This window comes from Castanea sativa, chromosome 1 (assembly GCF_040712315.1).
Source record: "Castanea sativa cultivar Marrone di Chiusa Pesio chromosome 1, ASM4071231v1".
NCBI lineage: Eukaryota > Viridiplantae > Streptophyta > Magnoliopsida > Fagales > Fagaceae > Castanea > Castanea sativa.
This window is the reverse complement of record NC_134013.1, coordinates 56,434,921-56,462,607: the sequence shown is the minus strand read 5'-3', so window position 1 is coordinate 56,462,607 and position 27,687 is coordinate 56,434,921. Positions and strand designations below refer to the sequence as shown.

General features: G+C 34.4%; 1 protein-coding gene across 4 annotated transcripts; it reads left to right on the top strand.

Moving 5' to 3' along the window:
• Nucleotides 1-3,693: 3,693 nt before the first annotated feature.
• Nucleotides 3,694-7,962, top strand: LOC142638634 (protein NDL1). Of its 4 annotated transcripts, none has more exons than XM_075812687.1 (11): nucleotides 3,694-3,881; nucleotides 5,251-5,350; nucleotides 5,494-5,591; nucleotides 5,725-5,813; nucleotides 6,049-6,109; nucleotides 6,195-6,281; nucleotides 6,368-6,445; nucleotides 6,555-6,611; nucleotides 6,834-6,889; nucleotides 7,011-7,146; nucleotides 7,434-7,962. In XM_075812687.1, the coding sequence occupies exons 1-11, from the start codon at nucleotides 3,822-3,824 to the stop codon at nucleotides 7,653-7,655; spliced, it is 1,044 nt and encodes a 347-aa protein (XP_075668802.1). In that variant the 5' UTR covers nucleotides 3,694-3,821; the 3' UTR covers nucleotides 7,656-7,962. The 4 variants fall into 4 exon arrangements, with proteins under 4 accessions (XP_075668802.1, XP_075668795.1, XP_075668817.1 ...); XM_075812680.1 differs by having other exon boundaries at nucleotides 5,491-5,591; XM_075812702.1 differs by lacking the exon at nucleotides 3,694-3,881 and adding an exon at nucleotides 5,092-5,114.
• The last annotated feature ends 19,725 nt before the right edge of the window (nucleotides 7,963-27,687 follow it).

Here is a 27,687-nt window from a genome sequence, read left to right as displayed (position 1 = left end):
GAGTGAGAGTGAGGAGAACAAAATTTTTCAAGAGGAGTGTAAATGGTTTGAAGGTAAAATCAGTGTGTAAAATATTTTACATGTGTAGGTGAGTTATTTTACGGTCAAATACTTTAATTTTTAGTTTGACTTTATTTTTCTGAGTTACCAAACACCATCATTGGTGTAAAACGTTTTCCGATTTTCCTTTACACCTAAAACAAACACAGCCTGAGTCGACATCGTTTTGCCTTTATACGATACAAGATAATGAAATGAATATCATCTTTGCAATTTCCACATTTTGCTTTAAAATGGACAAACTTAGAAGGTATATCAGAATCACATGATCCTGAAAGAACAAAAAAAGAAAAAAGAAAAAAGAAGTAAATACACTGAAATTGTTATTTTCTTAGTTAAATTTAACAAAATTTTTTGAAGAAATTATTAGTTGTACACCATAAGGAAGAGAAAAAGTTGAAGATTGCACTATTGTTTTCTTAGATTGCATTTGTAATCATTGTAATTTTATTAGATTTAACTTAAAAAGTAACATGTTGGAGGTATTTGTTCATTTCCTAAATATAGAGGGAGAAATTAGTTGGTTTCAAAGATAAAGGGGAAATTGTGAACTACCCCTTATAGAAATGGGAAAATGCTTCCCCCCCCCCCCCCAAAAAAAATGTATAATATGATGAATAATTCTAGTGACACAACTTTGTCTACAACTTTTTCTTAAACTTGATAAGTCTACAAGTTGTGAGCAATGAAATTCAAAAGTAATGTAAGTGGTAGGTTTACATGAACAAAATTGTTCACCAATCATAAATTATCATCTCAACGAATTGTAAAAAAAGTTATGTCAATGGTAAAGTCATAATAATATAACTAGCGAGCTACCCCACCTTCTAAATAAAACCACCCACCACCAACAAGTGTGGCTCAGCGGTAGGAAACCCTCGCAAGCCCCATTTACTCAAAGGTTTGAGTCCTAGCTCATGCAACTTTGGGTTGTGGGTTGTTTCGGCATTTGATCCAAGCTAGCTCAACGGTATAAAACGTAGGTGCAAGTAGGGGTATGCCCTGTTATGCGTTGTTGGTACCCTTGAGCTTACCCAAATTGTACTTTGGGGCATGGGGGCAATGATTACATACATGAGTCTCTTTGTTTTTGTTCCTAAAAAAAAGGAAAACCACCCCACGTTTTCTATTAAAAAAAAAAAACTATACCTCATATCACCTCAAAAAAATAAATGATAAATAAATAAATAAAACCCACCAAACCAATTGCAACTTCCTGAATTTAAAAAAAAAAAAAACCATATCAACAAATAATTCACTTTTGCCAAATAACAAACTCTTTTATATATATATATATATATATATATATATATATATATATATATATATATATATATATATATATATATATATGGTTGTTAAATCTACGCTGCATTAGTTGAGTACTTGACTGCTTGGGTTCCCATTGAACATAGAAGAAATAAGCCTATAATTAGAATGCAAAATTTTAATCTTTTAGCCAAAAGAACTTGAGTTTCATTATGTTCCATTATTAATGAAATTTTCTACTAAGAATTTAAGAACATACCTATTTTTCAATGAAGTTTGGGTCTTAAATTCCTTTGCATTTACTTCAACTCCACCCTTTCATTGCTATACAGAAAATAGAAAATCAACTTTGCTAGAATATAGTTGCAAAATACAAAGTTAAATGAGAAAGAAAAAAAAAATGTACCAGCTGCTCATGTGAGGATTCTATCAATGAATTTTCTGGTTCTTAAAGTTTCTTAAATTCCTTTGCATTTACTTAAACTTCACCATCTCATCGCTATACAGAAAATAGAGAATCAATTGTGTTAGAATATAATTGCAAAATACAAAGTAAAATGAGAAGGAAAAAAAATACCAATTGTTTTTATGATGATTCTATAAGCAATTGCTATATACGTAAATTTTGAAAAAGAAAAATGATACTGGGGATGTTGTCTTTAAAGATAAAATTATGAAATTAGAAAAATGATATTGGAGAAATTACCTTTAAAGCTAAAATTATAAAATCATGGAGGAAACTGCTTCTAAATAATAGACTTACTTTTAGGGGTAAAAACCTATTTTTGTTCCTCTTTTCTTTAAAGAAAAATTATAAAATCATGGAGAAAATTGCTTCTAAATAATAGGCAAACTTATAAATAAAAAATACCTAAAACATGCTTTTTTTTTAAAAAAAAAAAATGTAAAACCATGTTTAGTAGGCTATTAGGAGAGGATTCTAAAATCCTAAAATTTAGAATTTTTTTTTTCTTGAAATTGTAAAATAAAATAAAATTATGGTCCTATTTTGTAGGTAATATTTTAGTAAGAGTTAGAAGTGTATATTTATCCCTACTTAAACTTTTAGTTTACCCCTACTTAAACATAGAGTATAGGGGTATTTTGGAACCAAAAAAAAAAATCCGGTCCAAATAGGGAAAGCCTCTTAAATAGTAGTATCGATGTACTTCTTTCTGTCCCAAATTGTTAATTTTGTTTTAAAAAAATTAACTTTTTAAGGAAACATAATTTAAAGATATTAATAATTTAAAATGAAGTCACAATAAAATATGGTTTTTATGTAAACTTTTACTATACTTCTTGTATGTTTTTTTAAGGGTATTTTATTTATGATCATTGTATATCTTTTAGTTTTTTATTTTATTTTTATTATCTATCATTTCTTCACAATGATGACTCTTTACCATCAAATTAAGACACGATTTGATGTTTAGTGTAAGGCCATATTTGAACTTATATCCCTTATTGAAGAGTAAAAGAAAGCTTCTTGAAATCACCATATTAGAATAATTAAAATAAACGATTTTAATCATAATGGGTACCATGTTGAAAAAAGTAATAATAGAACTCATTTTCGTCCATCTAAAAGCACATACGATGTTATGTTATTTAAAAACCTTATTAAATCAAATAAATAACGTATGTATTTCTAAATAACGTGAATTTATATTTAAATTTTTAACTTCTAGATACTCATTATGAAAAGTCAAAAGCCTTGTAATTTAACCGTTACTTCTAAATGTTTCGTACGAAGACACACAAAATGAGAAAGGATTCTTTTCCGATTAAAAATAGTAATAACACTAAAAATAGATGAACTAATTTAAATGAGCAGACATTATATACTATTTCTTAGGTGAAAAACAAGCAAATTGGGGTTGTATTGTATCAAGACTCAAATTCAGGTTAAGGTCTTCTAAAAACAAAAAACAAAAAAGAAGTTGAGGTAAAAACGACGATGTATTAAGGTTGGATGGTAATGAAAATAACAGACAATCTAGGCTACACAGTAGCTATCGAGAAAATATAAAAAAATTTTAGATACAGCTGGAAGGATTAGTGCTTCTTCTTCTCATATTCATAAATTTATAATAGACCCTACCTATCATAAATGTGAAATGAGAAAATATCATTCTCCTACCTAATAGCTGCTTCAAATTCAAAAATATAATACGCTGTAAAAAAGAATATTGACCAAGGTCACAGTAATTCAGTTGGTACGGAAGGTCTTACACAGCGTCGGTGGTGCTTAACCGTAGGTTAGTTTTTTTTTTATCTCTTTCTTTTTTAGTCACAGAGAAAGTCATAAATTTAAGAGAGAGAGAGAGAATCGCTTGGTATATAAGCCAGCGAAGCAAAAGGCCTATGCTCTCTCATAAAACACAGAGAGAGACAGAGAGAGGGAGAGGGGGAGGGAGAGTTTTTTTTAGAGAGAGAAAGCCTGTGAGAGGCTTTGAGACATAGAGAAAGAGAGAGGGAGAGCTACGGCTATGGCTGATTCAAACGAATTCGTTTCCATTGATGTGGAGAAGATCCATCTTGGTGGGAAGGTTCGTTCTTTCTCTCTCTCTTTGTTTTTGCATTGTCTAAAATTCAATCTTTGTTTCTTTTTCTTTTCTGGGTTTCTAGTGCTTTGTTTTGTTATGCTGTGCTATGCTATGCTGCATTTGAATGAGTTAGTGATTAGAGGAAATATGTTGGAAATCAAATGGGAACTGATATTTGTGAATGTTTCTTTTTGGCTTTTTGTCCTTGCAAAATGATGGGGTTTTTTTTTTTTTTCCTTTCTATTTCTATCTATAGAAAGATTCGATTTTGGGGTATTGCAGGTTTGGAAATGTTACATTCAAAATCTGGGGAATCATTATTCACTAGATTTGTTTTTTGTTACCATTATGGTAATATTGATTGATTATTTCATCCATTTATGGACCCAGTTGTATTTTTATGATTTAAATGCTCCTAATTTTGCAATCTCACAAACCCATTCTTCTGGTGAAGCTGTTGATGCAGTTTCCTTTCTTAAAAAAAAAATTATGGTAAATGGTATATCCTTTAATATGTTCATTTTGTACCTTTTTCTGTAAGGAAGTATTGAATATTTTTGGAAAAATGGTTTGTGAACCTTCCTTTGATTTTTTTAATGGCATCAATGAATTGGGTTATGGGGATTTTTATCTTTCTCCTTTTTCTCTGTTGATGTTGATAGCATTTTCTTTTTTGGATTGAGATTCTTTTCTTCTTGTATGATGCTTGTTAGGGTCATAGAAATTTGATGCTTTGAAGAATGCATTCCTTGGATCAATTTGTGATTACAGTTAATTGAAGAAACCTAAGCCTAGTTTTCCTTGTCTTACTTCTTTGTATTATATGGAGAAATCTAGCTGTTTCTTTATGTTTCGGTCCCTTTTACTATTTTTTATTGGAACTTTGATCAGTCTAAAGTCAATGTCTTCTTTAAGATATGAGATTCCGTGCCTCCCTTTTTAACTGTCACCACATTTTATAATTTTTAAAAAAATACAATGGTTGAATATCAGGTATTACGTATTCGTTTCATCTATCTTGTATCAATATGATGTGGCAGGTTAGTTCTGGGGTAGCCTGAAAAGGGGTTAAATGCACATGGGGAAACGCTTTCAGGGAATTAAATTCTCTGGATAAGGCTGCTATTTACTCTTACTTGTAGGGTTTATATACAAAACAAATGATTCTTCTTAATGAACTGAAAGTTTTTTGTTTTTTTCCTTCACAAACACCTACAAAAGTCTGAAGATATCATGGTGATAAAACAGTTTTAAAGTGGATTTGTTTGATGATTTCTTGGAATTTTACCTCTACCTGTTGATTTGCATGTATGCAGTAACTCTGTGCTTACTTCTCTGTTTTAACACATTTAATTGAATTTATCATCTGCAGGAACATATTATACGGACTGGCTGTGGTTCTGTGTCTGTCATAGTCTATGGAGATCAAGACAAGCCAGCACTAATCACTTATCCTGATTTAGCTTTAAATCGTAAGTGTATTGTGGTTGGTTGATGTGGCCTTGTAGTTGACCCTTTAATTGAGATTAGTACTTAACATATAATTGAGTATGTGTGAGTTTGTTTCCTTATCTACTCAAACGCTTTTGTTCTAATTAGCAATATTTTTTAGCAGACGTGTCTTGTTTCCAAGGATTATTTTTCTGCCCCGAAGCAGCTTCTTTGTTACTCCACAACTTCTGCATTTACCATATCAGTCCCCCAGGGCATGAGGTCTGTAATTGGTTGACTTGACTGCATCTTTTGATTATTTGGCTGATTTTTGTATTTGGAAGATATATTGCATGCACTAAAATTGATAATTCACATAGTTTCTTTTCTGGAACTTTCACAAGAGTTCTTGCAGTTAGGAGCAGCTGCAATTTGTCCTGAAGATCCTGTGCCTTCTGTTGATGATTTAGCAGATCAGATCATTGAGGTTCTCAACTTTTTTGGGTAAGTATTGTTCTAAATTATTTGTGATGATTTGCTGTTAACTTATGATTTTTAAAGCTCTTAATTTCAAGACTTAAGTAGTATGCAAGATGATATTCTCATTGTGCCTGTGTTAGTGCTGCTTGTTAACAAGACAAGGTATAGAAGGGGACTTTTGCATAGAACATCTTCACTGTTGTTTTCCCAGACAAGATCCTGTCTTTGTAATTTGGTTTCTGATTACGTGATTGTTCAGGCTTGGTGCAGTTATGTGCATGGGGGTAACAGCGGGTGCCTACATCCTAACCTTATTTGCAGTATGTATCCTTCTGAATGGTGTGACCAGTTTGTTTTCAAACATCTTCTATTATTTGGTCCACTGATCAGAGTTTCATGTTACAGTTAAAATATAGGGAACGTGTCCTTGGTTTGATTCTTGTGTCCCCTTTATGCAAAGCACCCTCTTGGTCTGAATGGTTTTATAATAAGGTTCTTCTTTCATACCTTACTGTTACTCTTACAATTAAACATGCATAAATTTCAATGTTATATATAAGGTTGCTTATTATCTGTAGGTGATATCAAATTTGCTATATTTCTATGGCATGTGTGGTTTACTGAAAGAGTGTTTGCTTCAGCGATACTTCAGCAAGGTATTCCACTGCTTCAAGTCTTCAACTGTGACTGTATGTCATTTATTTGCTCATACTATGTGGTTTTGATGGGCTGGGTAATTATTGATGTTGCTCTAAATTGTAACAGGAAGTTCGCGGTAGTGCAGGAGTTCCAGAGTCAGATATAGTTCAAGCATGCAGAAGAGTCAGTGTTATTGCTAATTTTCAAATTCATTTACTCAAAACTATACATTTTTTTTCCTGGAATTTGATAGCCTTTATTTCTCCCATCCCATCCCATCCCATCCCATTTCTTTCTTCTTCTTCTTTTTTTTTTTTTTTAACTTTTTAAAATTTTATTTTTATTATCAATGGAGTTTTAAAAGATGACACTTGTTTAATTCCCATGGCATATTTGTTTCCTCAGTTGCTGGATGAGAGGCAGAGTATAAATGTTTTTCGGTTTCTTCAAGCAATCAATAGGTAAAAACTATGCCATAGCTGCTCTCCACTGGAACTTCTTTGCGTGCATGTTATAAAATCTTCTAAGATAAAATTGACTGTATATGTTTAAGTTCTGCAATTTTGTTTTGCCAACCTGCAGGCGACCAGACATTACCGAAGGGCTGAAGAGTCTAAAATGTCGTACGCTAATTTTTGTTGGGGATAGCTCTCCTTTCCATTCTGAGGCTCTCCACATGACCTCAAAGCTGGACCGGAGATTTAGTGCCTTAGTTGAGGTATGCAGTATGAAGTATTATCTAGGAATATTAGTGCGACGTAATTGCACACTATTAACAACAGCTTGGACTTTTTTACTGATTGATCAGTCTTCTGCAAACTAAGTATGATATCTTTTACTGCTGGGAATTTAATACACAATTTTTTTTTTGGTTCAGAATATACCAGAGTTCCACACTATTCACAATATCCAAATCCAATGCTTAGCATTACATCTAAAGTAATTGAATAGATGCGCATGAATCTGCAAAGGCTGTGTATATTAAAGGATGTGTTGTCTATGCAGGTCCAGGCTTGTGGATCAATGGTGACAGAAGAGCAGCCGCATGCAATGTTGATACCCATGGAGTTCTTCTTGATGGGATACGGTTTGTATAGGCCAAGCTACTTCAGTGACAGCCCAAGGAGCCCTCTCAGTCCGTCTTGCATCTCTCCAGAACTCCTTTCCCCAGAAAGCATGGGTTTGAAGCTAAAACCAATAAAGACCCGTGTTTCCCTCGAGGTTTAAAGCAGGAGAGAGGTAGAATTGGACATAATATGAGTCGTATGATTCGAAAGATGTTCAATTTTTTCGTTCGTTTTTGGTTTTTGGATTCAATTATAGTGAGTAGATTGGTTGGAGAAGTTGTAGATAGAGAAGGAAGCATATTACAGAATATATATAGGGAGAGTCTTGCATTCATTCATTTGTAGTAAAAAAGAAATCATTGAGCTGTGTCTGTAAATTCTGTAATGGACTGAGATTATTTATGATGACGAGCAATCAATAACAGAGAGAAACTCCCCGATTATTATTTAAGGTCTCAAGTCTATCACGAAGCAAACATGTAAATTAATGCCCTTGCAACGAAATAATAACCTTCAGTTCCCAAACAAGTATTACATGTCCAAAATTTTTGTTCTATGCAATTGACTGCCTTCCCTTTCAAGTAGTAACAATAATTATAAGTTACGAGCTTTGCGGCTTAGTTGTATTGTCCATTTTTTCCTACGTGTTATAGAATTTGAGTTTGAATCTTCCCTTTTCCACTTACTGTAAGTAAAAAAAGCTAAAAAAATAATGATAAAAAATGGCTCAATTAAAAAAAAAAAAAAATTATGAAAAATAAAAATACGGTTCATGGTTCACTTGGTTCTTATCAAAGATGTGTTTAGGCTGGACCTTGGTTCTGAGCTTTAGCATAGATAAAACGACATTTGTTTTGATAGAAAATGGATTACTATTATTTTTGAAAAACAGCTCGTTTTTTGTTATGATTTCAATGTTCCACATATATTAAATGAAAGCTTAGCCACGCCTATATAGGCTTTTGGGCACCCTCCCCTTCCAAGTCGACTTTCACAAATGAGTTTTACTGTATGAGATCAAATGAGTTGCGGCTTTGTGATTATATCTCAGAGGGGTGACTTAGAGGCTAGGTGAACCGTCGTGGAGACAGCCCTCTTTGAAGATGGTATCATAGCAGCACTTCTTTTAGTATCCTATGTCATAATTATTGAACAAAGCAATTATAATTACAAGATTGCATCACAAACAAGTGGACTAGCGAGATTACCAAAAGACACTTAATAAATGGCCCTCTTGTTTTGGTTGTGGCATCAATATATATATAAAAAGTAGAGATCTCATGTGAAAATGCATAAGGTCTTGCCACGTGGCACTCTAATATCGCATTTAACATTTTTTATCTTTTTTCATTAAGTTTTTTTAACTGTTAGCCAATAGATCATAGTAATTTATTTTTACTATTATATAAATTTAGCATTTTTTACCTCTTTTTATTAATTTTTTTACCGTTATCCAATAGATCACAGTAACTTCTTTTTACTGTCCTGCTACGTGGCACTCTAATATTTCATTTAACATTTTTACCTTTTTCATTAAGTTTTTTTAACCATTACCCAATAGATCATAGTAATTTATTTTTACTATTATATAAATTTAGCATTTTTTACCTCTTTTTATTAAGTTTTTTTTTTTTTTACTGTTAGCCAATTGATTATAGTAACTTCTTTTTACTAATTAAATATGGGTTGTTCTTGACAATTAGACCCATTAGACCAAAATTAATTCTCTACAAAATAAACTACCTTTTAAAAGTAGACCAAACCTTAAGAAAAACTCAAACCAGTTCTTACCTTACATATTATGACCCAAGTTTGACCCTTCTCATGTGTAAATCAAAGCAAAAACTCTTACCTTCTTACAAATTCTCTTCTTCCTCCCCACGTATAGGTGATACTTCTAGAAAATCTCATCCTCATGAAATCATGTCTTCATTTTTCCCCAATTCCAATTCAATATGCTTTTGTCTATTAACAATGTTCTATGCAATTTATGCAGACTAATTCTCTATCATTGACTAGTGCAACAAAAATATATATAAATCTTAAGATCCTTGAGATTACTGAAATAATTGACAAGTGCATATTTCTAAAATTTATAATAACAAAAAAGTCGAATAAATATCATATACTATCTCACAAAATGCCATTAACTTAATATTTTCTTTTAAAAAAATTCAATGATAGGAATGGTAAAAAAATGATCATATACAAGAAATACCAAAAATACATGCAAAAAAAATTTCATAGGAGGATTTATCTTTAAATATTATGAAGACAATAGTAAAGATAAAATGCATTGAATGAGATCTTACGAAACAAGTTTGTTAATCATTTCAATTTATACTCATCATTTACGTAAAAAAATAATCATACATTATATTATTTACATTAAAAAAATAATACATATTAATTTTAAAGTTCATTGCAAGATGTGAACTACTAGAGTATTGCAATAATAAGTAATATTGATACAACAATAGGTTGGTATTACATTTTATGCGTACTTTGTGAAAGAAATGTCAAACCATAAGCAAAATCATTTTGGTATGTAAAATGTAAAACAAAAATAAATCTTTCCATCCCAAAGTTAGAGGCACTCACATTAACTACATACTCTCCAAATATTTATAATATATTTATCTCACTATAACTACTATATATATATATACACACACACACACACACACACACACACACACAATTGCAAACTACTTCAGATACATGATTCAAATTGAAGTTTTTGATGCAACTATCAAAACAAATTTTGTGATATTTGATTGAGATGCCAAGAGAATCATAATTGAATCTACAAGATATTTTGTTGAAAAATAAACTGAGGTACAACTTATTTAAATTATTGTAAAAATATTGATATTGGAGAACGAATTCCATGTGATTTGAAAAAAAAAATTACAAAAAAATGAATTTCTCTACTTCATTTGAATGAATTCAATTTAAAGGATGGTTTTGAAAATTACATAGTTGCTAAGATTTTTGATGCACCTTCAAATGATAAAAATTTATGGAAGAAAAAAAAATACACAATTCAATATGCTCTATTAATTCTTTTTGCTGTACTATTCCAAAATTAACAAAAATAAAAAATAAAAATATTTACAAAAAACTGTAACACCATTGAAATTTAATATAAATGCAAATACTATGAAAAATCTCAGCAACAAAGTCCAAACTTTGTAAGATCCAATAAAGAATCTCTCGATGCCAATTTATTAGTGATTAACACAAATGATGCAACAAAAGGAAAAAAATGATGAAAGCTCAAAAATTGAATAAATATGGATGGACTAAACTTCAAACGTTGAAAATAGAGAAACTGATGACGATAACAAGTATCACCAGACCTTAATAACAAAGATTGAAAAAAAAAAAAGATTGAAGAAAAAAAAAAGATTTTGTAACGAAGCTTTTTATTACATCATATAATAAAAATCAATAATATAGAATGAATTAATATGCTTTTATCAACTTTTATTATACAATATTACTGTAATTTATTTTAATTATTGCTCATTACTTGAACAAAATAATTATAATAGATATATGTGAGCAATTTATAATTGTTACTTTTTATGATGAATTCATTACTAACAAAGTTTTATAATAAATATGCTATAATATATATCTAATATTTTTCAAAAACAAATTTACATAAAACATTACAATAATATCCGTGCATTGCACAGGAAACTTACTAGTTTAGTATAAAAGATGATGATAGTAACTCCCTTTCTGCCTAGTTTGTCAAAATTTTCGTATCATGGAACAGAAGATTTGATTTGTTTTGCTGTTAGTGTAGGATCAAATGAATAAAGTTTGGATGTCAATATATAATATATTTTCATAAATAAAATAACAGGAAGCAACAAGCAATGTTCAATATGGAGAATTGAGGATTGCAGTACAGTATCAACAATACATGGTGTGCTAGACATGAGAAAGTATCTCATGGAGGGCCCGCCCAAGAAAATTTGGAGCTTAAGGGAAAAAATTTATATAAGGCCTTTCTATATGTACACGTTAATTAAATAAAATTATATAATATCAATTAAATTAAAACTAATTTTATGTAAATAGAGAAATCGATGAATAATACTAACTAAACTAAGGTTAATTTCATATAGAAGGTTAAATATCATAGTTGAACTATAAATTTAAACAAAAAGAACTAAAAAAATATTATTTAAAAAAAAAAACCTTACTTTAACTTGGATATATGACTATGCATAGTTAAGTAAAATTGTAATCGATATTTTAATTTTACATATTCTTCTTAAGAGAAAGAGATAGATATTATTTGGTGTGTGGCTTTGTAGGAGATTAGTTTACAAAAATTAAGGTCTCAAACTATTAGAGGATATTAGTCATCATTGATGATCTATCACATTTGCAACATATTTTTCTGAAACATTTTAGGGTTTCAATTGGTTTAAATTTCTATTAGTCTCCTATTTTGGAAGCCTTGTTAGAAATGAAAAAAAAAAATACTAAAAATATTACAAAATGTTCACGATATAAGATAATAATGACTGTAATTGATGAGTTTCAACAACTTAATTTATTTGTATTTGAATTACTTTTTTTTTATGTGATTGGTGATATATTAATTAAACTTATAGTAAAATTTGTGATATCTTTAGCATCACTCTTTAAAAAAAGTATCAATTATTTAAAAATTGTTATATTTTTATAAAATTTTGGGCTTTTTTAGAAAGGAAAATGAGGCCTTTTTTAATAGGGAATTTTTTTTTATTTTGTTGTGGGGCCTTAGACCTAGGCCTTGGGCTGACCCTGATCTCATGAGACAGTCTCACGAGACCTATGTCTCAATGACATGTGGGTTCCAGAGTATCTCATGAAACCGTCTCACACAATAATTTTTCGCTAGACACATATTGGAACAAGTAGCACAATCCTAGGGCTATTTTCTAGATCTGCTATACCTAATTTCTAAAAACATCCTCATCCTCTCTCTCTCTCTCTCTCTCTCTCTCTCTCTCTCTCTATATATATATATATATATATATATATATATATATATATATATATATCTAAAAATTGAAGCATAGCATTTATTTTTGCTATGCTCTTATTAAGCCACTTTATCTGCCACGTCATTAGCCACATCATTATTTTTTTTTCTCATTTATTTTTTATTCCTAAACTTTCATTTCATTACTTTTTATAGAATTGTTAATTTTCTCGTTTATTTCTTCTTAAATTCTATTGTTTCACTTTATTCAACATTTCATCTACTTCCACCCTTCCTCTTCCATCTTAATTTTCACATAAATTTCTTACTACTTCACTTCCACCTCTCTACCCTATTCATTCCACATGACAAAAAAGGTCAAAATTCTCTCTCTCTCTCTCTCTCTTGGTAGATTTATTTTATTTTTTCCAATGCAATTCATTTTTAAAGCTAGTTGTTACTAGCACTTATGTTGTATGACAATTACCTCCCTTTACTTTTAATAGCATTTATCACTTTTAATAGAAAGTTAGTTAGCTCATAGCTTGTTAGTGATAAGTGCAATAGCCTATTAGTTACTTAGAGAAGTTTATTAGGCTTTGACCGATCAAATGATAGCCATATAGTGGGTTCTTGTAACTAACTCAGTAGCTTGCTTATGTAACTATAAATAAGCAATGCTATTTTCATTGTAAGAACATGCACATTGGTGGTGTTAAATAGCTATTTTTAGCACCACCAAATACCAAAATGTGCCCTACAATGGTGGAGCCAAAGCTAAATTTTTTGGCACCACAGCTACAGTGCACAACTACTTTTGGCTATGCACTGTAGCTTAAAGGTAATTTTTGTTATTTGTGTGATCACACTGTTTTTGATTATTTTACTCTTTTATTCTTATTTCGCTTCTTCTAAATTCACACTGCTATTGTTTATGCGTACACACTTCTTTTACTCATTTTTTTTTCTTTTTTTATATAGCGTTCACAATGCTATATATTATTTGAGCATTCATGCTGCTATTGCTCTTTTATTCTTATATTTTTTCTTTTCTTATATATTATTTTTTTTTATGTGTTCACACTTCTATTGTAGTAGATATATTATTTTATTGTAATATTAATATTATTTTATTGTGTTGAAAGCTAAAATAGATCCACTAATGGTGGATGTTTTGTAAAGTGAGTAGGAAAAATAGATAAAGTAGCTTTTTGTAGTGCTAAATAACTAAAAAAATAACTCCATCAATGTGGATGCTCTAGTTGAATTTGAATCAAAGAAATCTCTACTTATGAGGTATTATTTCAAGAGCGTGTCTCTTGAAGAACTAATTCATTTATTCTTTTCTCTAAGCAACTTAGAGTATGTTTGGTTCTTTCCTCTTATTTTTTGTTTCCAATTTTTTTTTCTTTCTATTTTTGAGACAAAAAAACTTATTTGACAACTCAAAATAGACAGAAAACAAAAAATGTTATCAAAATTCTATTTGTAAAGAAAATTGAAAACATACAAAAGACTGTTTTCAGTTTTTAATTTTTAAAAGTCAATGAATTTTTTTTTAATTTAATAAATCTGTCTCATTTAATAAGTTAGCATTAGAGTTCAAATCTTAGTAACAACATATTTTAGCATTTTCTATTTTTTTTTCTTTAAAACATTATCTTTTTAATTTCAACTAACCAAACATGTTTTTTATTTCAAAAATAAAATAATTTTTTTCTTTATATTTCTAAAAAAAAGTTTTTGAAAATAGAAAACAAAATTGTTACTAAACATAACCTTAGCTTTCTAAAACATCTTTCATTTTCATCATTTTTCCTCCATTAGTTTCAACTTTCAACCACTTTTTTTTTTCCACTAATGATTCTTTTTGTTATTGATGATTTAATTGTCACATCATTTTTTTTTGGCAAATTTGTATCGACATTTATACATATTTAATTATTTTGGTTCCAATTCCTGTTCATAAGTTCTTTTTCTTTAATTCATTGGTTTCAAACCCTGGGCAGCTCTACTCAAGGGGCCTTTCTTTGTACACTTCTTTTAATCAATATAATTTCTATCTTTTACCTCAAAAAAAAAAAAAGGTAAACTCTACCTTGCCATGACACCCTGCCCCCCCCCCCCCTCGTTTCTGCTATTTAAATTGAAAAGTTGATACATTCCAATTGGCGATCTATCAGTGTTCAATGTTCATATGGCTATTGTGATAGCCCTATTTTAAATCTCATACTGATCACTTTGTAAATTCTCAAACAAAAGATGACTAGATACTACATAATTGCGCACACTAAATGGCTCTTTGTAATAAAATCCGAGGCTATTTGGTGGATTCGTGCAAACAATATTTAAGAAAGAAGTCTGGGCTGTAGAAGAGTTGGTTGCTGAAGTCTATTTCTCCAATGTAGAATTTGGCATTCAATGTTTATGAAGAATATCTTCAGAGTTGAAGAGGATAAAATTAAAGTAGACGGTCTCGTTCAACAGAACCTGCAATGGGCATACTGGGTAGTGGATGATCAAAGTATAGGAAGAAGAAGACAGGGTGTGTCCAAGGAGGATGAACTCTCCCTGATAAATGGATGAGAAGGTAGACGGATACAAAAGTGGATGGGTGGTGAAGCCACATGGCATCCACATGGCTTAAGTGGTCTTCAAAAAACTTCAAATGGAAATATCTTGTGCCCCACGGTTAACCCTAATCAACAAAATCTCTATATGAAAAGGATCTCATGAAATGTGCATATTTATGAGGATCTTTCCTATAAGGAAATACCTTCTTTGCCAAGAAACAAAGGTTGGTTCTATGTTATTATAAAAACCCAAAACCCTTAGAAGTCAAGATAAGCATAATTTACCCAACTCTGGCACTCTAGAGTTGTGAAAGTTCTCTAACTTAACCTTTGGAGTGTATTTGGCCGGTACCACACCGGTATTCTTTGTAGGATCTTTTTTTTTTTTGCGCATGTCTCGTCTAAGAGTGCGTAGGGACCGTGTAGCTTACTAATGAGTTTCGGCATCATCAATTGGTGTCGTCTGTGGGAACAAAAGTAAGCCATACTCTTGCTTTCCAGGACAAAGAGTTGCATGTGCCAGACCCTTGCCATGACTGTAGAACGCCTTACCAAGCAAAACCATGACCAAAAGGAACAGCTATGTCAAAAGAACGCAGGGCTCAATACTTAGGAGGAGGACCAAGAAGGTACTAGCGCTGAGCAAATGGATCAAGAAGGGCCGGTAGGCAGTAACACACTGAGCAGACCGGAGTGACAGGATACAAGCTGTTTATCCACCATAGATACAGCTCCACCATACGTGGTCGCAGAGATGCAGATGATGAAGGAACAGATGGACTTTATGATGAACGAACTAAGAGGACGGGTATTAAACAACCTCGACAAGCTGGTCCATCGGATGGATTCACCCTTCACTGCATCCGTCACTTTATTCCCCTTTCCACTGAAGTTCCGTATGCCACAAGTAGAAACCTATGACGGGTCAAAGGATCCTTTGGACCACCTGAAGTTGTTCAAAACCCTTATGCACCTGCAAGGTGTGGCGGATGAGATCATGTGTCGGGCCTTTCCCACTACGTTGAAGGGCCCCACAAGGGTATGGTTCAGCAGGTTGATGCCAAACTCCATCAATACCTTTAAGGAGTTGAGTGCCCAATTTGCCTCGCACTTTATTGGGGGTCACAGGTACAAAAGGTCCATTGCATGCCTGATGAACGTCAGGCAACGGAAGGATAAAATATTGAGGTCTTACATCACCCGCTTTAACAAGGAGGCCCTCTCGATTGATGAAGATGACGACAAGATACTCGTGGTTGCATTCACCAATGGATTACAAAAGGGAAGTTTTTATTTTCCTTGTACAAAAACGACCTAACAATCATGTCTGGTGTACTTTACAAGGCTACTAAGTACATAAACGTGGAAGACGTGTTGCTCGCCAGGGAAGAGAAACCCAAAAAAAGGGAAAGGCAAGAAGGAGCACGATAGGACAAGGGACGGAAGACAACAAGGACTGGAGACAGACGAGAGGATAAGCGCTCAAAGCCCCCCATTGGAAGGTTTGCGAACTTCACCCCACTAAATACCCCACTTGATCAAGTATTGATGCAAATCAAGGACGAAGGAGCCTTGACATTTCCGGAAAGCTGAAGGGTGACCCTAGTAAGAGGTCCATAGACAAATACTGCTGTTTTCATCGTGATCACGGTCACGATACATCCGATTACTACGACTTGAAGAAGCAGATAAAAGCCCTTATCAAACAAGGAAAGTTGCAATGATTTGTGAGCAAGGAAAGGACAGACCAACCATAAGAGCAAGTTGCTTGGAGGGAAAACGAGCGTCCTAGGGCGCCCTTGGGAGACATAAGGATGATTGTAGGGGGCACCACGACCACCAGTTCAACAAGGAAGGCACGCAAGACCTACCTCAGGATGGTTCAAAATGTCCAACTGATGGGATTGGTCCCAAAAATGGCACACATCGACAACCCTGTAATTGGGTTCACAGAGGAGGATGCTCGGCGTTTCTAACACCCACATGACAATGCGCTTGTGGTTAGCATGCGGGTTGGGGATTACAACACTCATTGGGTCCTTGTAGACAATAAGAGCTTTGCTGATATACTTTACTACCCAGCGTTCTAGTAGAAGAGGATTGAGAGAGAATGGTTGATTCCAACTAACGCGCCCCTCGTTGGATTCGGAGGAATAAGAGTGTACCCTTTCAGTGCGATCACTTTGCCCGTAACAGTCAGTGATTACCCTCAATAGATCACCAAGGATGTCACCTTCCTGGTTGTTGACTATTTGTCTGCTTACAACGCCATCCTGAGCCGCCCTACCTTTAATTCATGGAAGGTCGTAACTTCAACTTACCACCTAATAATTAAGTTCCCCATCGAATACGGAGTGGGAGAGGTGCGGGGAGATCAAGTAGCAGCTCGTGAATGCTACATCGCCATGATGGAGATGGATGATCATCTACAATCCATGTGCATAGAAGAACAGCGGACGGTAGCAGAACCCGTGGAGGGTTTGGAAGAGGTACTCCTTGATGACTCTAGGCCTGATCGAACGATCAAGATCGAAACTCTCGCTAGCCTACCAGTTCGTCAGGCACTCAAAGCATTTCTAAAGGAAAACCAGGATGTCTTCGCCTAGAGCCATGAAGACATGCCCATAATTGATCCTTCGGTCATAGTCCACAAGTTGAACGTATCGCCCTTATTTTCTCCCATCCGTTAGAAAAAGCGGGTATTCACATAGGAGCGGGACAAGGCCATAATGGAAGAAGTTCGCAAGTTAAAGGAAGAAGAATTTATAAGAGAAGTATACTACCCCGATTGGTTGGCCAACGTGGTGATGGTCAAGAAGGCCAATGGGAATTGGAGGATGTGCGTAGATTTCACGGACTTGACCAGGGCATGCCCCAAGGACAACTACCCACTTCCACGCATTAACATCTTGGTAGATTCAATAGTAAGACATTAGTTGCTGAGCTTCATGGTCATGTTTTCTGGTTATAACTAGATCAAGCTGAACTAAGCTGATCAGGAGAAGACTTCTTTTGTCACCAGCCAGAGTCTCTTCTGCTACAAAGTAATGTCATTCGGACTCAAGAACGTGGGCACCACGTATCAAAGGCTAATGAACAAGATGTTTGCATATCAGATTGGGAGAAATGTTCAAGTCTATGTGGATGACATGTTGGTAAAGAGCCAATTGGAAGATGACCATTTGGACGACCTCAAGGAAACCTTTGATACCCTTCGTTCATACAGCATGAAGCTGAATTTGAACAAGTGTGCATTTGGGGTGATGGCCAAAAAATTCTTGGGGTTTATGGTATCCCAGAGAGGTATCGAGGTCAACCTGGACAAGATACAAGAAATATTGGAGATGATGTTGCCAACGAATATTAAGGAAGTACAAAGCCTCAATGGCAAAGTAGCCACACTAAAAAGGTTCTTCTCGAGAGCAAAAGACAAATGCCTGCCTTTCTTCCGCACATTGAAAAAGTCATTTGAGTGGATGGTTGAATGTCAACAAGCGTTCGAAGATCTGAAAGCATTCCTGTCCTCCCCACCATTGTTGAGTCCCTCAAAACTAGGGGAGGAACTTTTCCTCTATTTGGCCGTCTCCCTAGTGGCTGTTAGCGCAATCTTATTCAAAGAAGAAGACAGGGTACAGAAGCCAGTGTACTACACTAGCAGGGCGCTCCGTGGCGCAGAAGAGAGGTACTCCCTGATGGAGAAGCTCGCATTCGTGTTAGTAATCGCGACTCGTAAGCTCAAGCCATACTTCCAAGCCCATACTATGGTCATCCTAATAGACAAGCCTTTGTGGAGAGCAATGAGCAACCCTGAAGCCGCTGAACAGATGGCGCTATGGGCGATTGAGTTGAGTGAATTCGACGTACAATATCGCCCACATACGATCATAAAAGGACAAGTCGTCGCTTACTTCATTGCAGAATTCATCGAGATGGAAGGCCAGGGGGTAGGAGCACAACCTCAATGGAGTATCCACATGGACATATCGTCCAATATATAGGCAGGCGGAGCTGGTATAGTACTCCATTCCCCAGAAGGGGTCGAGATCGAATGCTTGATTCGACTTGACTTCCCTACAACCAATAACGAGGCAGAGTACGAAGCCTTATATAGCAGGGCTTAATCTAGCCATGGCAACAGAAGCCGTAAATGTGGTCGTATATTGCAATTCTCAGGTAGTCAAAAGTCGTGTAAACCGTAACTATGAGTTCAAAGGGCGAACGAATGAAGAAGTACCTCGAACAAGTGAAGAATTGAGTGAACGACCTCTAAGCGAAGTTTATTCAAATCCCAAGGGAAGAGAACGAGCAAGCTGACCATCTTGCTAAGGCTGCATCAGTAGAACACACACTCATCCCCAGTCATGTACTATCCTTCATTCAAAATTCACCATTAATAGACAGCGTCAGTGTGCAGGAGACAGGTTTCGAAAACAATTGGACCACACTAATAACCTCCTACTTATCAACACCGCAAATCAAAAGGCCGATATTTTCACTAAACCACTTGATGGTCCTCGGTTTAAATCTCTTTGTAAGACCATCAGTGTCGGTATCATCCCTTGATTCATTGCTCTTGTGTGACCCACATTTGATCATTGGTGCATTCATGTAGAAGGGGTCTCACATGTCATTATGTTTCTTTTATAGGTTTTTGTTTGTTTGCCTTGTTTTTCTTGATCTTACTTTAATGCTTTGTTTTTTAGTGTGTTGAAAAATTCAAAAACCCATAAAAAGTGAAAAATCTCAAAAAGTTTGATCGCTTGTGTTGTGTATATCACATGTTGAGTTTAACTTAGTACGTCCGTACTAATGGCGTAGTGCATTTACAAGCTTAGCTTATTATGTATGCACATATTTTTAAGTGTGAGTGACATCTAGAAATTTACGTTTGATTGTTGTAAATAGATCTTCAAGCTTGTCATGAATGATTAGTTAATAGTCTTGTTTGATCTTGATACATGCATACACTTGTGCCTATATATCTACTCACATTTTTTTTCTTTTTCAAAGAGCTCTACAAATGTCAATCTCTAAAATATAAAAAATAAAAAGCTGAAAAATCCTTGCTTCGAAAACTAGATTGACTAGGAAAAGGTGGAGCAAATATGTATTAAAATGGATGGTGCCAAAGCCAAAAGTTTTATTCATCAAAGATATATCAAAAAGCTCATGGCATCGCTTCTCAAAAATTGAGTTATACAGATCAAAATGTATGAAAAATGGAAGCCAAATGAAAAGTTTTCAATCTATGTAAACACTTTAGTGGGGTGTTATATATATTTATTTCTACTAGTGAGATAGGTCACTTGACTTTATACTAGTTGTGTATGGCTTGATTGAATTGATCATTAAAGCTTCATACTAGACTATAGACTAGTTCATACTTGATTCACACACACAACACACAAGTTTAATGATCTATGAATGCCTATTTCATTTGTGTGATTGTATGTGTTCAAATATGATATATGTATACTCAATAGCTCGATGATCAAATCCAAAAATATTTTTGAGTATTTTATATGTTTTTGAAAGTGTTTTTGTGTAGCATTTGTGTGTTTAAGAGTTTTTCCAAAAAGCCAAATCTATTTTGTTGAAAAATTCCATCAGAGGCATTTTCGCGAGTAAGTTATCTCACAACCTTTTCACGAAAATGAGGAAGCTAAGGGCCTGTTTGGATTTTTTTTTTGGTCATCACTCATCACTCCTCACTCCTCACTCAATTTTTGTCACTCATCGCTCCTCACTCATCACTTAAAATACCCTAATTTTCTCAATCACACCCATTTGGCACCATCACTTAAATATTTTTACTATTTTGTGGGACCCATGTCTGACTCACTCACAGCCCTTAATCTCTCTCTCTCTCTCTCTCTCTCTCACTTTACCATCACATTTCTTCTCCACTCACCGCTGGTTTCTTCCTCCCTCGTCCTCACTAAAACGGAGCCCACAACACCTCTCCCTCAATGTCCTTACTCCTCATCAAAGCTGATCCAACTCCCCTCGTAACTTCTGTCAAGGCTTAAAGTCGATTCGACGCCCCTGTTTCGTCGCTGTTGGGAGTTTTGGAAGGCTGATGTTGGATTTTCTTTGTGAAACTGATGTGGGTTTGTGTTTTTGGAAAGCTGATCCGACTCCCCTACCTCTCCTTTTTTTTTTTCCCTTCATTTTTGTGGGTTTGTGTTTTTGGAAGGCCGAATCGACTCCCCTATCTCTCCTTTTTATTGCCTTTTGTCTTTGTGGGTTTGTGTTTTTGGAAGGCTGATCCGACTCCCCTGCCTCTCCTTTTTTTCCCCTTTGTCTTTGTGAGTTTGTGTTTTTGGAAGGTCGATCCGACTCCCTTGCCTCTCCTTTTTTTTTTTCCCTTCGTCTTTGTGGGTTTGTGTTTGTGTGTGGATGAACATGTTTTTGGGTTTGTGTTTGTGTGTTAGTGTGTATGATCTAACCCATGTGTTTATGGGTTTGATTTTCTGGGTTTGAGAAATCGGTACCATGTGTTTCTTTTTCTTTTTTTGATAAATACATTTGGTGTTTCTGTGAAGAAGAAAAGAAAGAAAAAAAAATGAAGAAGAAGAAAAAAAATGGCCATTGGAGTGAGTCTTTGAAGAAGAAAGAAAGAAAGAAAAAGAAAGAAGAAGAAGACCCAAACTCACCGAACCCAGTGAGAAAAAAAAAGGGGTCAAAAGTTGTGGCTGTCCTCTGACCAATGGGTCCCTTAGTGTGTGTTTAATTACTAAAACCATTGGAAACTGAATATGAGAGATTAGTGAAGAATTAAGCTTTAAAATGTGAATTAGTGGAAGTCGCGACTAGCTCACGAGAAGCAACCTGCGAAAAGGCCACGTGTGAAGCACATGACTAGAAGCTGAAGAGTCATGCTAGGTTGTCAACCTGCAAAGTATTCGCGAAATTATTTGTTTGGCAAAAAATTGTGTTGCTTTACCAAATTCTTTACCCATACTATAAATACCCTCATTACTCATGAATTGTAAGAAGTGCTTTTCAGCGAGAAAACCTTAGCAAATACACTTAAGAGTTAGAGATTGTTATACCCACAATCATCTACACATTTCCTTGTGGTTTTCCTCAACTCCTACCTCTCCATCTCTAGATCCTTGAGAGGTTATTAGTCCAAACACTTACCACACCCATTCTGAGTGTCAAATATGATTTTGGTACTATTGAGAAGTATTAGAAGGAGCCATTCATTGGCAGATGCAATTGGGCTAAATTGCGAGATCTAGAAAGCTAGAGAATACAAGACTTCGAGAAGTCCGTTGGTAGCGGGAGTTTGGAGGGCTCAAGTACATGTGGTAGTCCAGGCTTGGAGGGTCTTTGTTATTCGTGTACTCTAACTTTATTCCCTAGTAGATTAATTTCGACTTGGAGAGCGGTGGAGCTGTTTTTCTTCAAGTTCTTCTGTTTCTTCTTTAATAACACGTCTTGGTGTTATCTTGTGTTTGCATTTCTCTTCCTTACTCTTTAAGCTTTCATTTTATTGTTGATGATGGATGAATATGGCTTAGGATAGTGTTATCGGTTAATTGCTCTTATTTACTTTCGTTCCGCTCTTAGTTTAAGTTAGAATAAAAGCAATTTAGCTGTAATTTTTAATTGGGGGTCTGAACAAGCTCTTGGATTTTGGCACAAATCCGAGCTTTCAATATTAATATTAAAATGAATGATAACTAATAAATATCTAAAAAAATTCTCAATATTCAATTCCTTACCCCCCCCCCCCCCCACTAAAAAAAAAGCCAATAAAAACTTATGAGGTGTTTAGTGCTGGTGTCCATAGTATTAATATTAAAATGAATGATAACTAATAAATATCTAAAAAAATTCTCAATATTCAATTCCTTACCCCCCCCCCCCCCTAAAAAAAAAGCCAATAAAAACTTATGAGGTTTTTAGTGCTGGTGTCCATAGTAAAAAGCCATGATTAATTTTCTGCACATTTGCATTTATCACATCTTCGTCTCTTATTTCAATCAGCTTATGCTCATGTTTAAAAGGGAGTACTTTTTTATTATTATTATTTATTTTATGAACATTAAAAAAAAATGGAGTACATATCATGTGTTGGGTCTCCTTTTTATTCCAACTACTTAAATGAAGTCAATAAAAACAGATGTCAACATTTTACGACTTGACGTCTCTCAAGAAAAAAGAAAATAAGAATTTGCTGCCTTGTCCCAAACATACGTTGGCTATAAATGACAAATTACCAATGTCATAAAAGAATTGTTAAAAAGAAATCTATTTGGTAGACCACCAAATAATAATGGAGGAATTGAATTCGGAAATTATACCTAGCTCAATAAGTGCCCTGGTTGAATTTTAAGCTTTGAATCTACCCAACAATCATTTTTTTATATCTGCAGTGTCTCATAAAGGCACTGTAACTGAGTCAAAGCACTGGCCAAAAAAATGATCATGGGTGGAAGGTTTATTGACTTCTCTGTGCAATTTTAACTGTTTGACTGCAGTTGAAACCAGTTCTTGAATTCAATTCAAATGGCACCCCTTGAGTCCATACTTCATACTCTATTAACTAGTTCTTTGCAAGGGTGGACTCTGTTGAGGAGGATATCCTGACATGTTCAAGGCAAAAACAAAACGTTCTATAATGGATTAAGTCTAAAAGAATATTAAATCTACCATACCCTGTCATTTGGAGACGCAGCAAGTCCATGGTACTTTTGCTTCCTCTTGTGTACAATTATAATCAGAATCATCGGATGCCATTCCACTCAAATAAATGTCAACATTTTTTAATGTGTTCAGCTTTCTTCTGCACTTAATTATCAAAGAAACTGAGACCCGAGAAACCAACGGAATTTTTTTTTAATTGTCGTAAAGAAATACTCCCCCTCCAGGACCTAATAAGAAATTTAACCTATAATAACAGTAGAGTATTGCCCACTAGGTAATAAATAATTGTTAAGAGTTTTGTAGCTGAATTAACTCCGCTCAACTACAAAGTGTTAAGAGGTTTTGGAGGGAAAAAATTCGAACTGTGAATTAAAAGTGCTACAGCTAATTTGTATTAAAGTCAATCAAATTGTTACATCTAACATAGAGAAAGTAGCAAATCAAATTGTTACAACCAACGTAGGCAAAGTTTTTGTAAATGTCATTCAAATTGTTACGTGTAACGTAAACAAAGTAGTCAGTCAAATTGTTAAAATCAACGTAGACAAGTATTTTACTCACTGTTTTAAAAACCGGACCGGACCGGCCGGTCCGACCGGTTCAACCGGAAAAACCGGTGCAGTCCGGTCCGGTTATATGTCTCAAAACCGGTCAAAAACCGGGAAAAACCAGTCAAAACCGGAAATTTTGAAAAAAAAACGGTTTTATTTACGGTTCGGTTTTTAAAACCATGATTTTACTGTGTTTAGAGACCATATTAGTTAACTTTGAAATCTCTTAAACCTTATCAACATTAGTGGGTAAATTTCATTAATATACTCAGATTTGAACTAATACTAACTAGATACAAAACTGCTCAAAACTGACTGATTAACAATCTGGCAAACTCTGTCCCTAAACAGGTCGTTACATATTCTCCTCTCTCTGACTCTCTTCTCTCTCATCCCTCTCTCTCTCTCTCTCTCTCCAATACCTGAAATCTGAATACAAGCTTCTAGCATGTGGACGGTGGATCACACCTTGCTTGGTGGGCTTGCGTATGGAGCAATGGTTGGAACCGCCATGGCCTTTCGGTCTTTGCTTTGGCCTTTTCGCTATTTTTTCCCCCTGTGATGGGTCTCAGATCATCACACACACAAAGCCTCGCATCAAAATCCAATTTTGACGAATACCATGTTGGTTTTTGCATTCAAAGACATAAAAAAATCACAAACAAATCACTGGTTTTAAATTTCTTTTTTCCACTATAACCAAAAATCAGAGATCCTTTACATAAAAGTTGATTCTTTTCAATTTTCTCAAGATATTCAATTGATTCATGTGTTCAAACATAATAAATCAGTGATTTTTAACACAAAATCCAAATGAATGTTCCAGAATAAAAGACCCTTCAATTTAAAAAAAAAAAAAAAATTTAGATACAGTATTTTTCTAAAGAACCCAGTTGCTTTCGCATTCAACCAAATAAATCAGTGATTTTTTTCTTTATGCACAAAAAACCAAAAAATGTCCTTGAATTTGAGACCCACTGAAGGAAAAACAACAAATTTGGGAGAGCCAGACTAGGGTATTGAATTTGTGTAAGAATTGTTCTAAAGAGAAGAAATTGAAGCTGCAGTCTGCACAAATTTTTAGAAATTTGAAAATTTGGGGTAACAAAAGTGCAAGCAAAAAAGAATTTCTAAAATTGAGAAGGAATTTACAAACCTGAACCGAACCTCAAGAATTTTCAAAGGAAGAGGCTAAAAAATTGACTTGGAATTGCTAGAGAGAGAGATTTCTTTGGATTTATTTCAAAGAGAATTAATTTCCTCTCTCTTTTTTTTGATAGAGAGAGAAGGAATTTTATTTCCAAATAACATTAAATATAAAAAAAATTTAGTTAGTTGTCACGTTTCAAAATAATGTTGGAAACTAGCATCTCGAGTTTTAGAAACTAGAGTTCCAAGATAAAACTCGAGTTTTTAAGGCTCGATTTGTAAGCGGGGGAAGCTGATGTGGAAGAAAATCAAAGACTCGAGTTTCACTTTTTAAAACTCGAGTTTGAAAGACTCGAGTTTTACTTCTTCTTCCTCACGTTCATCTGAGTTCTTCTTTGTGCAGATAAGACCACCCAGCGTTCAATCAAATCGTTCTTGTTCTTCATCAGATCGTTAAAGACCACCCAGCGTTCAATCAGATCATTCATCTTCTCTGTTTGTCTCTGTACACCCAGTGATCGTTCATGTTCTTCGTCAGATCATTGAAGACCACCTAGCGTTCAATCAGATCGTTTTCTTCGTCAGATCATTTGTCTTCTCTATTCGTCTTTGTACACCCAGCGTTCGTCTCTGTTGAGTTTGTCTCTGCTCTTCATCAGATTGTTTGTTCGTCATTCTTCTTGTTCTTCAGGTGTGAGGCTCTTCAAGTACCAAAATCGAGTCTTAGAGAGTTGTTTTGCTTTTTAGAACTTGAGTTTTAAAGACTCGAGATCTATGTGGCATTTTCTATCCAGCTCATCTAGCAAAAACTCGCAAAGCGAGTCTCTGAGACTCAAGTTTTAATATAGATCTCGAGTTTCTAAAACTCGAGATGTTAGTTTACTTATTTGATTCAAATGCGTGTTAACTTACTACATTGTGGACCCTTACACAGCTAGTCTACAAATATCCCCGAGAGAGAAGACTCTCCTAGAGAAGTGAGGGAGAAGTAAGTAACGGCGTGTTCAGCCGTCTAGGACTATGTTAGGGATAGAATCCATAGAATAGCTTTTTTAGCTGAAACTAAAAATAATACCAAAAAGTCCCATTTTGCCTATAAAAGATAGTTGAAATAATATAGTGGAACCTATAAATAATACCAAAATGTGTAATGAAACCCATAAATAGTAGTAAAATAGTAAAAAAGAGCTGGTATTAGCCCAAACTTTGTTAATGAATTTTACCCTATTATATTTTACCCTACTTTTTGTTTTACAGTTTAAAGTAATTATAATCTACTGGCAGTGCAAAAACATTAAAAAAAAATAATCTACTTGCAGTGCAGCTAAAAATAATTGCACATCTTCATTCGCAATTGCTTGAAACCTATTGATGCCCATTTTTTAACAAAATGGCCAAATGACAGAAGAAGTCCATCAATATGAAAAGAGTGGAGAAAGAAAATGGTAAAATAGAGACCATTGGGCCAGGATGACAAGAATAATGGTCTACAAGCCCAAGATAATAAGTGGCCTCAAAGAAAGCAAAACGGGCCAAAGAAGCCTTATGTGGTAGGCCTTTTTTTTGTAAATGTTGGGCTGGGCTGTCTCCTGCTGTACTAGGCCCAAAGTGTTCTAGGTTAGGGAGTTGGGACCGGTCCAATTGTAACCCACCTTGGTTCGGCTTGTGCACAAACTATGCCCCGTTTGCCAAGATTTTTTATCACATGCCCATGGTAGGTAGAGCTGTTATAGTAATCACGGCAGGCAGATATAATAAAGACAATAATAGAGATTCGTTCACTATTTAGACAAAAGTAAATAATGGGTTTTGACAAGGAATACATGTTTTATGAAACATCAATAAAAAAAAATACAAAAAAGGTAGTAATAAGCTTATTGAGTCAAGCGAAATATCAGTCTGTGTCAAGTTACGTTACGGATTCTAAGTCAAGAAGGAAGCCATTTCCTCAACGCGTATAACCTTTCCAAGGAAGAAATTAACTGGTTTGAGGGAGCAAGCCTAAATGACTTGTGTCTAGAGAAGTCCTTTGTCGTTAGAAGAGAACATGAGTTTGAGAGGGAGAGAGGGAATCAACCTATTTGGTGCATGCCTGCTACTCTACTCTTTCCATTTTGTTTTTCCTGTTTTTCTCTAATTCTTTCTTTCTTTTCTTCGTTTTATCTCTCGGTGCTTTTTCTTAATTGTTGTGATTCTCTCCTTAAAGGTTGCAATTGCCGTCCCCTTTCCGTACACAGTAAGGGTTCCTTATATAAACCCGCCGCAATTGAC